Here is a 14,275-nt window from a genome sequence, read left to right as displayed (position 1 = left end):
AGCTCTGCATCGTTCAAACAAGAGCTGAAATACGTGTGTTACAAATGAGTGTAGGTGTTACCCACGTTACACTGCATTGTACTCATCGTTGCAGACTGTAACAGTCACGTAGTTCAGGCGTAACGGGCTGTCGTCCTTCCAGTGCTGACACTACGGGTAGAGGTGGAACAGTGGTATGTTTTCCAACAATTTGGGGCTGTGCAGGAGAGCTCTGGAACCGAGACTTCCAGTGGGAGCTCAAATGAAAGTGAAAGATGGAAAAAACAGAGGGAAATCGATGCGCCAAGGGTCTGCAGTGGGTTTTTGTTTTGTTTTGTTTTTTCCTGAAATGTGTGTTTGTAGCACAGTTGCACAGATGATACTCCTGGAAGAGTATAAATTGCTTGTGCTTATTGCTTTACAGCACTCCTTGAGTGACAGGAACACCTATGCAATCTGGAGTGATGAATGAGCCAGGAGCAGCGCGACTCTCGGATGTTCTGGGGCAGGGTGCCTGCTGTAGCTTTGAATTCGGAAGCAATTATAATCTGATTAATTTTATTTACTTATTTAGATGACTGGAGAATGCTGTGTTTCTATCATTAGCCTTGCTCCCGCTCAAAAATGAAGCTAGAGCGGTTGGTAGACAAAATCTCGCAACCTGCAGATTTGACATGTACCATTTGTTTTGAACTGGTGTCATACCATCTCTGTTCCTTTGCTGGTAGCCAGAGTCCCAGAAGATGATGCTTATCAGGAGCATTATTTTGGATGTCAAGATCTTAAGAGGGAAATGAAGTTTGGAATTTGTTTTAACAGAGCGATAATAAACAACAAGAGAAAAAAAAAGGGCAGAGATGGGATCGAAAGGCTTTGTGTGTGGCTTTCTCCTCTCATTCTGTAGTTGTCATACTACTTTAAACTGATCTTTGCTGTTGCAATAATTCATTAGCTGGTTTCCTTTGGTAGTTTCCTAAATCTGTAAGCTGTAGAGCTCCATGGCACTATTTGGTTTCAGAAAGCTTTGTTGCCAGGCTGCAGCTTTCTTAACTTGCTCCACTAAATCTCCTGGCTCGGTAATGAGCGTTTTCTACAGAAATATTTTTGCCACATGACCTAGAGGACGTGTTTTTAATAGAATTTGAGAGTTATGACAGTCATGTTCCATATTTTTGCATTTCCATACAAACACAAAATGTAACCACACGGCTGCTTGGAAATTGGTTTGAAAATAAATATGGCAAAACTGAGAAAGGTTTTCTTAAACAAATATAAGAGATGTTTATCTGAAACATTATGGTAAAACACTCTGGTGGTGAAGAGTTTTTAAGTGGCTTGACTATTCAAGGGCTTATAACTCTGAGGAAAAACGTCTTTGCTGTGATTTTATTTGATTTGGTTCATGGGCACCTCAAGGAACTGTAATTGTGTCAGTGACCTGCTCCAGCTGAAAGGACTGTAGCGCAGTAAGATTGATTAACTGCTGGCTGAGAAAAAAAAAAAAAACAACCACCACCCTAGTTTTCTGTTATTCTCTTGCTGCATCTTAAATATTTTATGGCAACACAGACAAGTTTGTGTGACAAATGTATGTTAAAATATTTCTGACATTGAATGCCAGAGCAAAAGTCATAAATAACTCTCCTTTTCATTTTCTTTAAATTACAGATGTGTGAGTCTCTGTCATAATTACATGTGCCAGCCAGAGATTTAAATGCATTACACTTTATGCACTTGACTTAAGAAATGAACATTAGTCTTTGAGGAGGTGGGCCAAACCTGACACTTCCTCGTGTAGCGCAGATACGGTTCGATTTATGCAGTCCTCCCTTCCTTCCAAATGGTTATTGATTACATAAATAATGAGGTAATTTTTCTCTTTCAGAACTTTGCGGAAAACACTATGAATGAGCTCCTTGGCTGGTATGGTTATGATAAGGTTGAATTGAAAGATGGAGAAGATATTGAATTCAGGAACTACTCAGCAGACGGGGAAAGCCGCCAGCACATTTCTGTTCTCAAAGGTAGAGAGACTTAATATTTCTCTGTTCACGCAAAGCAGGAGTAACATCTCAGCCTGGCTGAATTGGCATGGACTGGGAAGCATGTTCTGCTGTTTGCTACGTGGTTGGTTTAAATGAAAATATTGGAGAGTGCCTTCTGGTACCAGGAAGCCAATAGGGTACGAGGAAAATCCCTTAGCAAAATTGCTGTTAGTTGGTACTTACTAATATATCTTCATAAATAATACCTTTTGTGAGTCAGTTGAAAGTCACGTACCTGCGGTACCAATAAACTGTTCATGACTGGAAAGAGAGTGTTTTCTTAGCAGTGTGACTTCAAGGAATCCTTTTACTTTCAAGACTAAGGCTTTTATCCTCTGTTTTTTAAAATGCTGAAAGATTTGAGCTGGAATATTTACAACATGTGTAGGAACCAGCCTGAACGTTCAGAAAAGGCTCCTCGGGGATGTTTGTACGGTTCTGTCTTCTGCAAGTGCTGTAGAAGTTCTTCAGGGGTGGAATTTGGGACAGTGCTGGATCTTCATAGTATGTGATGATTCAGGATGTGATGCATGGGATCCAGGCTGTTTGTTCAGTCATTCAGTTCCTCAGTCTTTCTGACTCCTCAGCCACAGCAAGTGGGTAGGGACTTCTCATCAGAGGGAAGAGAAGAGTAGGAAATTGCTGCATCTTGACTTATCCAAAAAGGGTTTCTCAAAGATGAGGTAAAGAGACGAAATTGCAGCAGCTTTTATGCTCTTGGAATGCCACGCTGCATTTGTGGCCAGTAGTATTTGGGTTTTTCTTTGTGCTGGCTGGCAGCAGCAGCAGTGTATTCAGTGAGTGTCATGATGAGTACCGATGGCAGAGGCCAGTTCTGAAGGAGAGGTGCTTAGAGAAAAGGTGGAAAAATTAGAGGTAAGGTGAAACAACCTAATCGTGTTAAAATTGAATGTTTGCAGCTTGTTAGTCCTGTAGTGACATCGGTGATCAATATTTATTTTTCAGTGAAAATGCGATGTCGTTAAGCCACCTTTGAAAAAAACATGTTCCTGTGTAGCAGGATGCATTTATTTATGTTTTAATAGATCTTTTATTGAATTATTTGTGGCTCCAGTCTATGCCTGATAAAATTTGGGACATGCTTTTTTTTTTATAGACACATGACACAAATCATGTGTTTTATGTACCAAAGGTGTTGAATACCTGTGCCAGGTAGAAATTTTTGGGGGGCGTGGTCTGTGGGAGGGAAAAACCTCTTTTGTCTAAGGGATGGGAGGAGGACATATAGTAAGAATTAAGACCTGCCCCATAGCTAACTGAAGTGCATTAGAGAAATTCCTACAAATAAGAATCCTGAGGTGATCTGGGATTAAAGAATTAGAATAACTGTCATCGTTTCGTGGACACTTTCCTGTAATTTCAGTATTTTATTCCTCTCTTAAAATCCTTCCCATTACTACAACTCATATAATTGATAGAGAGTTAGAAATTCTTTTATTTTACAGTTTATGCTTCTTGCATTGGTGAAGTCACAGTACACCGAGGGTGATCACCATGCAAACAGGATAAGTAAAGGACAGGAATAGGGTGACATTGATTATTAAATCAGCTGTACTAAGGATATGCATGACAAAATAATCCCACCTTTAAAAAAAAAGGAAGTGTGAGTTTGATTTTTAAAAAACTGAGTATTTTTGAGGAATACTGGAAGTTAAAAAACCAAAATATCTGTTTGTTGGGGGTTTTTTTGTGCACTTTGCCTGTATTAGGGTAAGTGATTTAATTAACCGGTTGGTGAAGGTATGTAGAGGCGTTTAGTAAATACATTTGGCATGCTGTACAACGTGTTCTTTGTGTTTTACAGAAAATTCTTTGCCAAAACCAAAATTACCTGAGGACAGTGTTATTTCACCATACAATATAAACCCGAGCTACCCGGGGCTTGCCACAGGAAATGGACTTTCAGACTCACCAGCAGGGTCGAAGGATCACGGGAATGTACCTATTATTGTCCCATTAATTCCACCACCTTTCATAAAGCCACCAGCAGGTAAATCCTTATGATGATCATTTAAAAATGGTTACTGTCGTGTGCCCTGAGATTGCTAGATCCTGATGTCTTTGTAAGAGGGCTGATTTCAAAGTCTTTACAAACCAGTCACGGGGAACTTTTAAAACAGAGCGGGAGAGTAATTTTATTTGTTAAAATTCTTGGAAAAACTAGAGACTTGTGCAGCTTGTGACACCCTGCGTGCTGGGTTGTACTCTGAGCACTTCAGCAACGTCTGCTTTTAGAAAAAAAAAAACCAAAACAAAAAAAGATTTTGTTTTGATGAACAAAGCCTTGAAGTAAATTAATGGAAGGTGATTAAATTAAAAATAGGCTCCACGAAGGAAACAGTGGAAGAGACAAAGCCATCAAATCAATATCGCGTCTTTCTATCAGGTTAACAAGCTCATCCTGGGAAAACTGTCTCTTGATTCTCATTGAAATCCCTGACCGTTGTCTCTTGAGGGTTTAATATGATCTTGAGTCTACCCAGGAGACTGCACTGAGATGTTTTACATTTTCATTAGATTTTTATCAGCAGTGATTTTATAACATGCCATTCCTCAGAGTTTGTGTGAAAAATGATTTATTCCACACTGCATGCTGCTTACCATAATCCATGAAAGTAACTCTCAGGCTACACCAGGGTGATTAATCGCTATGTTATTGTTTACTGCTGTACATGGCACGATAAATGGTGAATTCAGATAGCAGCAGGCTCAGTCCTGCTTTTGCAGACATCCCTGGGTGTCGTTCTGGATGCTCTCTAGTGACTGAGGCACCGAGGAGCACGGGGTGACCTGCAAGGCCTACCCCAGAACGGTAGCTCTCTGCGTGCAGAGAGGCACCTTGGCTCCAGAGTGCCCACCGGGTGGGAGGCCGCATCTGCAGAGGCAGAACAGCTTATAGGACCAGGTCCCAGATGTTAGATGGTCACCTTTGTCCTTTGTTGTACTGACAAATGGTGACTGTAAAATACTGATCGGTCCAGCACATCGTTTGCCTGTTGACAGCCACATGAAAGACTACAGTTGCCCCTCCCAAATTATTTTTATGCCATTTAATTTTATCTCTAAAGAAGTATACTAATATGCTGTGAATAATTTTCAAATGTTACTCAATATGCATTCCCTGCCAAAGACTTTTCATCTATTTTATAGGATATTTGCTAATTACCAAAGCTATTTGGGCCCGTTCCTGCAGCCTTTACACAGCTAAAGATCTCGGGCCATATGGGCTGGATCCTCAGCTGTTGTTGGTTTGGCCCTAAAGCTTTAATCAAGGGCTTGTGCCATCCCAAGCTATTTTCTCCCCCAATCTGAGTCATGAATGAATCCAGAATGCTGGATTTGTGGTACATGGAACACAAGGCTGTAACATGCATTGTGCAAACTGCCACAGTTGCTGGATTTTTATGACATCAAACAAGCAGGAGGAGATGGAACTATGAAGTAGAAAAACAAATTACTGCAACAGTATTTAAGGGGACGCAGGGGAACCTTGGCCAAGTCAACTGCCTTCTGTTCTTTGCCTGTCCACCTACTGTGTGTGATCCCATGAATATACCATAAGGGTAAAGTGCAGAGGTGGCTTTCTGTAAATATTCTCCAACTTTAGGTTTTTAGCTCAACAATTCATACTGAATGCTGTTGTGTTACTCAGAGGGGATATGAATGCATAATCTCTACTACCTCTGACTTTATCCCGTGATCAGTAATGGGCGCTAGATTACCATGACTTCTGAGCAGATGAGCATGTTCATCTCACCTTTGGTTTAGAAAACAAAGTTTGGGAGGACGGGAGGGGAGAGGAACCACAACCTTTGTGGGATTTGCAAAAAGCATTGGTAGTAATTGTTTTGTTTTATCTTAGGGCGTAGGTGCCCTAGTCATGATCACCCTAAAGAGGCTGGCAAGAAGCAACTGGTGAATACAAGTAGAAAAGGGAGTACAAAGGAGCCAGGAGAGCCAGTGTGCAAGGCAGTGGTCTTGGCACTGCACTTTGACACCGTTTTGTGGGTACTACATCAAAGCAGAAAACTTCAGAGTGATATGAAGCCAGGCAAGAGTAACTCCGGGGATGTTTTCTAGAAGCCCCTCACAAGCACAGGGGGCAACTTAGGAAACAGCACAAAGGTACTTCTTTGGGTTGAGCAGGTACATGAAAAAGATTCATGTCATTCATTGCTAAAGCTGAAAGTCAACATCTTCAACATGTGGGAGAGACAGGCTATGACTGATTTGCCTCAAGAACAGAAGCAGCTTACATTTGACTGAGTTAAAAATGAAGAAAGGGGACAGGAGGGACAAGCAGGAGGAGTCCAAGAGAAAGCTTCAAAGTTAGAATACTGGGCAGGGAAAAAGGGATCTTTGCAGCCTGTTTTGAATGGACATTCGTAGGCCCAGATTGCATTACAGGATGGAGAGAAAACCAGGTAGCAATGTGCTGCAGTGGCTGAGATGCTGAGATTCAGAATGAGTCCAGACTTTGTGGATGAATGGGGAAAGCTTTTGGAAACTGTACAGGAGAAGACCTACAAGATTTAAGTATATCTCAAAAGAGAGTGCTGCAGATCAAAATGTTATCTAAATCATGAATCTGAAAGACAGGAAAGATGATGGTGCAGTCCACCATTATTGAGCAAATAATATGGAGTGAGCACTCGGGGAGAAATTATTAAGACTTTAATTCTTGCTGTATTGATCTTGAACTGAAGGGTCTGCACTAGTAAAGAAGTGTCAGAGAGACAGGCTGAAGTATTCATTTGGACAGGAGAGCAGTGGTCTGGAGAGGATAAGCAGATCCAAGAAACGGTCACGATGAATTATTAGTTGAATAATTTTTGCAGATAATATTCTGTACGGAGAAGAGGGAGAAGAGAAAGAGCAGAGCACAGAGGACAGCCTGAAGAGAGAAACAGGAAGGATTCTCTGTATGGTGCACTCATACAACAATTGCAGAGGTGGAAAAAGCACTGGGGGGAAGATGGGAAGCCAAGGGATACAGGATTTCCAGGGATGCAGATATGATTCTTGGTATGACAAACAGCTACTAGCTCAAGAAGCAGACAGGAGTACTGATCCTGAATTATGTCTAGGAAGCAGTCATTCAAGATTGCAGGAGATTAGGTCTTCCTTGAGTGTGCTGAAAAACTTTGTCCTGCCTGCACTCTGAATGAACAGGCTAAAACCTTGAACAGTTAACAAAATGACCTTTTCCCCCCAACGTTTATATTACAGTGAAGTTGGGTATTTTTTTTTGGAGAAACAAATCATTTTGAGTGGTCTGACTAAAGTTTTATCTCCAAGCTGTTCAGCTTTTTGTTGAAGTCAAATGAAGTATTAGATAAACATTTGCTTGTACAATCCTGGAGGACATTAGAATGCTATCTGACGAAACATAAACAGCTCCCATAGTCACCCTCTCCTTGCTCTATCCCAAAATTACACCCATAAAAGTCTAAACTGAACACAGGGGTACCTATGTGATACATTGACCATCTACTGGCTTGGCTTATGGCACGTCAGTGGAGGGTACTAAATCCAGCCATGGGAAGGATGTCCGTTATTCACGTATGGAAACTATCTAAGAGACCACTCCATCCACCTGCACCACCAGGTAGAGAGACCACGCTCAGGCAGTGCCCAAATAAAAAGAGGGCTTTATCAGTCAAGAGCAGCTGTCTGACCTACATCTGGAGGCTAATAAGTCAGTGCAGCCTCCAAAGAGTTGGTGTAATAGTGTCCTTATGGCTGATAACTGTCCTCCTTGCCCAGCAGGCTGGTAGCTACATTTCGTGCTGGCTGCAGATTCTGAGTGATCTTCAGGGTTAGTCACCAGCACAACCCATCGTGGTGGTGCTTGGTGGTAGAAGATTCTTATTTTCTATAAAGCTACGCAAAGAAAGGGGTTTTTTTCCAGTAACAAGATTGCATAGAAATAGCAAGGAACAAAAAGGCGATAACCAGGCATGATCTAGAAATAGCAATCCCACCATAGTTGTGCAGGGTATATGGCCATGGTATGCAGCATGCAGACACCCTGACTGCTACTGTGCAGGCCTTGGTGATGGAGTATGTCTGAGGGGGCACTTAGGGTGACTCTGCCCTTTCGCTCAGACAAGTTTGGACGGCTGTTATTACATGGGATGAAGGAAGGCTAAAATCAAGGCTAGTCAAAGAAGAATGCAAAACATTCTTTCAGTGCAGGTGAGAACATGCTGCCTCCTTCCCCTGGCACCTGCTGGAGGCTATGGTGTCTCAGTTTCCCCCCTTTTTTTAAGAATGCTCTTTGGCTTACTTTCTCTTGTGATTCCAGTGGTAGTGGCTTGGTAGTGGAGGTACAGCTGCTGTCCAGTCTAGCTGTTGACCACTGTTGTCACCAAATCCTTTCTCTTTCCTGCCTCCTCCTTTGTACAAGTGATGCAGAGAGTATGTTGGCTGTTCTAAACACCCCAAACATGAACCAGCTCCCTGCTGTGTTGCGAGGGGAGCTCGTTGTTAAGGGACACAGTGGAAGGGGAGACAGAGAGGGTGATGCTGTGCAATTGATTGAGCTTTCCACGGGGTGGGGGGAAAGCACGTGGGGAAAAATAATGCTCCCTACATGGGTTTTCACAAAATAGTGAGCACATTTGGGAAAGGAAAGGGGACTTGAATTCTCCACCCTGCAGATCACTGCCTCTACAAAATATTTGGTTTGGTGGTTTCCAAATTATAATGTACCAAAAGTCATCAGGAACTAGCGAAAATGAAGGAGGGCTGGGCTGGAGGAACTGTATCTAATGAAGCATAATGTCTTTAAGGAGGAGCAGAAGCATTTCCAGTACTGAGTACCTTGTAAGGTAGGCCTGTGACCTAAGTAGGCAAGGAAATGTCATATTCAAATACTAAAGCGAGTAATTAGATATTTTACAGAAAGGAAAAAACTATTTTCTGTGTTACAGCTTTCCATAGCTTAAGAATTAAAGTTTACAGGGTTGGTTTTGGTTTTTTTTGGTAAATATAAGTGGACATGAGTAACTTGGTGGGTCCTCAGGGCTGATGCGCTGTATCACGTGGCATTAAGCAGAGGCTCTGCCCTACGAACACTCTGGAACTGCCCACTGTGACCTCTCTTAGTATTTAAATTGTATTGGAGGAATCTGGAAACAGAAAACACGTTTTAAATAGTAGTTAGCAGTGCAATAAAAATGATTTCTGATATCATCTGTCTAAATTCAGCAGGGAATTGGTTATGCGGCTGCATTGCTACCAAGTCTGATTTCAGGTGGAATCCAGTGGCAATTTTCCTTCAATAAAGACCATCTTATGAGATCTAATTAAGCCTATATATTGAGGAGACTTTCATTTTACTACACTCTGGATCCTGCTTCAGTATTTCCCAAATCTTATTCCAGTTGCTAAAGAGCATTACCATTTCTATAACTGCAGGTTTAGCTCTCTAATAAAATACCACCATAACAAATCCTACAGTCACTACTCTTCACATTCTTTCTCTTGTTTACAGTTTGAAACATCACCTTGTTTACGCTGATCATAGGTTTATAAGTGCCCCTGTTTTAAAATGCCAATGGCTGCCAGGGTGCCTGCCCCATCTAGCCCGCTGTTGATGTCTTTTGCTCTCTGTGGAGGGCCAAGTGTTTCCTTTGAGCTAAAAAGAAAATCACAAAGTCCACATAGGCACTTTAATAGCATATATTAAAAATACACAGGGACTTCCCCCCCCCCCCCGCCATTAGCTGAAATAGGTACTTTTTTGTTTGCATGTTTCAAACCTGCCTAAATGCCAGCTTTTATTTGTGTTGTGTGTTCAGTCCTTACTGGGAATGTGCCTCAACTCATACACTGAAAATGTAGGCAAGCTGTGGTTCCCCAAAATGATTTTTTTACAGGGAGCTGGGACGCTGCTTTGCTGGCAGAGTAGTGAACTTCAAGAGGCTGGTCCTTAAAAGGAAACGTGTGGTAGAGCCCCTGAGGTATTTCCATAATGGTGGTTGCAGCAAGCTTTCTGTTGTCAGCCCTACTTTTTAATCTTCCTCTTGTAAACTTTTTCCAAGGTACTTTTTGTACCTTAGGTTTGTCACACAACCCATCAATGCTGAAGGGGGTCTGCAGCAATGTCTTGGGAGTTCTGTTTATTAATTTTTTTTAGTCTGTGATTAATCAGATAAAGCATCTCAGATGTAGGAGAAGTGACTGAAACAGTCTTTCTACCTTGCTCAGGATCATTAACCTCAGGAGTTGCTTTGGGGTAAAAAGAATCCAAACAAAGGCTACTTGGTTTTCTTCAGTGGCAAGCTGGGGTTTTGGGAGCAGCCAATGGGTCACTCAGAATTAATCATTCTGAAATCCTGTCAGGTCCCAGTGGAAGCAGTGAGCCTTTATCGTTAATGCTGCAAATCTTAAGAGACAAGTGAAGATCTAAATTTCTGTAAAAAGAAAGTTTTGTAGCTTTTGATTAGAAAGCAGCAGTGAAAGCAGCTAAGGTATTTAAAGATGTGTGCCAGTGGATTAAGTGCTGTTCCCAGCATGGGGTGAAAGGGCTATTGTAGCTCTCCCAAAAACCCTGGGATCCAGACTGCCTGTATGAGGGGTTGGGATGCAGCAAAGAGCGGAGAAGGGAGAACAGAAGAAAGCAATACTGGGGAGACATGGCTGCTGTTAGCTGTGGTGGAAGGAAACTTGTGTGCCAGGAAGAGATGGGCTGTGAGAAGACACTGATGAGGGATGGGAAGCCAAAATATTTTCTGTATCAGATCACAAGTACAGCCACAGCCAAGGTCCAGGTTTCACACAGGCTCACTCAGTCCAGGGTATATACCTTTTGAGATCTCAATCCCGAACCCTGTGGGCTTCTATCTACGCAGCAGGACTTCTTCAGTACTGCAGTTAGGCACCTTCAGGGGTGATAGTTTCTTGTCAGAAGAGTTGAATTCTTGCAAGGAGCTGTGGACAGTCAGGTTTTGGAGTACGTGTCCAGGGATCATCGTCTGCCTGATCAGAGCTGTAGCTGCATTTGGTTTCACCTAAATTATTGAAATTGGAGTTAAAGTTGAAAATGCATGTTAGTTCAAAATGGTATTAGTAGGCAGCCTAAAAGTTAGTAAACTGATCAGGATTTAACTCCAGAACTGTAGGGATTTTAGGATCATCCTGCTAAGCACTGTAGGTCGTGCTGGTTTGCTTAGATAGAGGGACAGAGCTGTACTTGATGGATTTACTCTGTTGTACTCATTGCCTTCCATCTCTTCCCCCACCTCTCCAAATTATGGTTCCATACAAGATCGATTAAACTAAACTGCTGCTCATTGGGTTTAAGAGGAACAATTTTCTGCAGCTCCTTCACACTGGTTTGAAAGGAAAAAAACCCCTGAAACATTCTGCTTAATTAAGACCTAAAGAGGCGGTGCAAACTTTTAATGATTAATTGAAGCATGCTTTAGACTGATGCATATTTAGTTATTATAATGTGATAATTTTATCTTGTTATACAAACTGCTCCCTTTGGGAACATGATTTAACACTGCAAACACTCCGTGTTTATTGCATTGTTCATTATGAAAAATACACAGGCTAAAAACCACAAGGAGATGTATCTGAACAGTATCTGTGCGGCGGGTGCAGGGAGTGCTTCTTCCACCTGTAATGATACAACCCAGGGGCAGAAAAACACAGTATTGGAACTCCCGTGATAGGTTTACCTATGGATTGCTGAGAACTCAGAAAAGCAGAGGCTGGAAATTCAGATCTTGTACTTTACATGGAAGGAATATGTCTTCTTATTGCCTGGTGTAATTATAGAAGACAGGGGTACAGATGATTGGGGCTTTGGGCAACCTGGTTTGGTAAAGGTGTCCCTGCCCATGGCAGGGGTTTGGAACTAGGTGATCTTTGAGGTCCCTTCCAACCCAAACCATTCTGTGATTCTATGATGTTCTGCTGAAAACTCTCCTGCTACTATTCAGTTGTCTCCATGCCAGCTCCTCTTTGTCTCACCTGTATGAGTACCCGCGCTACCTGTCGTGAGCGTGACAGATCTGAGAACATGCTAAGCACATTGCAAGAGCAGGTCATAAAGTTACAAGCCCAGATGGAGAAAAAAAAAATGCAGTTGTTAAAAAATATTTTTTTTACACTTCAAAATGATCTGTACCAGGACTTGAAAATGTTAATTTTGTAGTTTACAAACGTGTCAGCCTAACTGTGCAAGTCCTGAAAGTGATGGTGAGTGGTCTTCATAAGAAGAGCTGCTCCAGTGAGAGCTCACATGATGGACACAGGCATGCTGTCAGGATGAGCTCGTGTTACTCAAGTGGATATGTTAAGCTGGACTGCCAGCAAAAGTTTGTCTGTGAGCTAAGGAGAACATTGCCGATGTAGTATACTCATGTAATTACTGTGGAGAGGCTTTCGTAGCGTAGACCTCATTAGAAAAAGGTTAGAACAAAGATTCAAGACACATAACCAGTCTCAAACTACTGGATTTGAACATCTCTGCTGCTTTGCTTTCTTGTTGCAGTAGGTTGTTCTTGCTGAGTGTTCTAGGGATGCGGATTTGATACATTTTCCTGAAAGGAGGCCTAGAGTCTGGTAAAGTGATTTTTAAAGAATTTGGCCTTAACAAAACAAGGGTCTGTGTAAAAGTGAGAGGAATCTTATCTTGTATGGAAGATTTGACTTACTGGTTTTGGATTATTCCAGTTTGTGTTTAGCAAAGTACAGTGCTCAAAGCACTTTGGCATTCCTTATTTCACACAGTCTTTTCCCCCCTTTTTTTAGTTAGCAGTTTCCACTGCTGTGGATTGTAGTGGTAGAAATAGGTGGACTGATACTTTTCTGTTAATGTCACAGTCCTCTTTTTCAGTCACTACGCTTAAAACACAGTAATGAAACATCCCTCTCAGTCATTTCCACAACTTCTGCTCAGATCTGTACTGCAGCCAGTGTCAAGAAGGAAAGCACATGAGGTTTGGACCTTTATCATTGTCCCCAGCAGTTATCTATACCCATAAGCCATAGGTCATTGTTCTGGTCCTTTTCTCTGCTGTTCCCAGCTTCACCTGAAACTAAAGAAAAAGGGGATTGGTTTTAAAGCAGGTAATCCTACTGGGCTGCACAGGGCTCTCATTGATGGTTCATGGGGCATTAGTCACACAATAATGGATGTTTTCTTTTTTCACCTGAAGAACTGCACTACAAGAAATTAGAGTTGCATCAAAAATGTACTTGGGCAGACTTACACCTGAGGTGCAAGGGCAACTTAAAAGTGACATATTTGTGTACTGTTCCAGGAAGCTCATGCTCAGAAGGACTGTTGTTTCCAGGCTGCTTTATGAGGTGGTACTCAATGAATCCTTTCGAAGCAATGCTTCTGAGTCTTTTAAATGGAAGAGGTGTCTAGTTTTACTATTACCATTACTGTTAAAAGGACTGTATTGTGTACGACCATTCTTTGATGACTGAGGGAAGAAGGGAGTAGAAGAGAGAAATAATTCAAGTTCTATGTATTTAGGCAGACTCTCTCCCTTTCTTCCTCCCTTCTTTCAAAATGATGAACATTTCAATTAATATTGATGATGCCTTCTGGATATCTCAGGTCTTTTCCTGGAGGTGCAGACAGCAGCTGGAAGTAGTTTGTGGACCATCTTCTGCTGTTTTATTGACTATTAGTTCTATGGACCACAAATGAAGCAGTGCTACTTCAAAGGATTCTCTGTGAAGTGGTAGTCAGGGATGGGAGGACAGCAACTTGATGGAGTGGGTGCCTCTCTCTCTCCCCTCTTCTTGCCAGCATCTTAGAGGAAGCTTTTGGCAGAAGCAGGTGGATTGAGCCTTACTGTCCTGCATGACCTCCTGCAGAGACGTGTGCAATGCCTCTGTTCCATGTAAATATTTGCTGGTGCTTTGTAATTGAAAATGGACAATTGTGTGGTGTATCTCATCACCCATGGGAGACAGTTGATGGGTGTCAGTGAACAGGGAGTTGAATGGTAGCTGTGGTGCTTCCCCTATGAAGTCACACAGGAAAGCCCCTGAGAATCCCAATGGTGGAGCTCTGTCCTTCTTAAAAATTATGCCCCAGACAAGCCAACCTGCTATAAAAAGAGATGCTGCAGCACCTACTTTTACTCCACTCAAGAGCACAAGAAAGACACGGAGCTGTTGGAGCAAGTCCAGAGGAGAGTTGAGAGAGTTGGGCTTGTTCATCCTCCAGAAGAGAAGGTTCCGGGGAGACCTTA

General features: G+C 42.1%; 1 protein-coding gene across 1 annotated transcript in view; it reads left to right on the top strand.

Annotated features, from left to right (window-relative positions):
* SOBP (sine oculis binding protein homolog) overlaps positions 1 to 14,275 on the top strand; it is a 116,536-nt gene that overhangs the window by 8,019 nt on the left and 94,242 nt on the right. The window contains exons 2-3 of the mRNA XM_084261548.1: positions 1,865 to 2,003; positions 3,850 to 4,035. Coding sequence (XP_084117674.1) covers positions 1,865 to 2,003; positions 3,850 to 4,035 — 325 coding nt within the window. The remainder of the gene's footprint in view (positions 1 to 1,864; positions 2,004 to 3,849; positions 4,036 to 14,275) is intronic.

Source organism: Gallinula chloropus, assembly GCF_964237585.1.
Source record: "Gallinula chloropus genome assembly, chromosome: 3".
NCBI classification, from domain to species: Eukaryota; Metazoa; Chordata; class Aves; order Gruiformes; family Rallidae; genus Gallinula; species Gallinula chloropus.
This window is presented reverse-complemented; position numbering and strand designations above follow the sequence as displayed.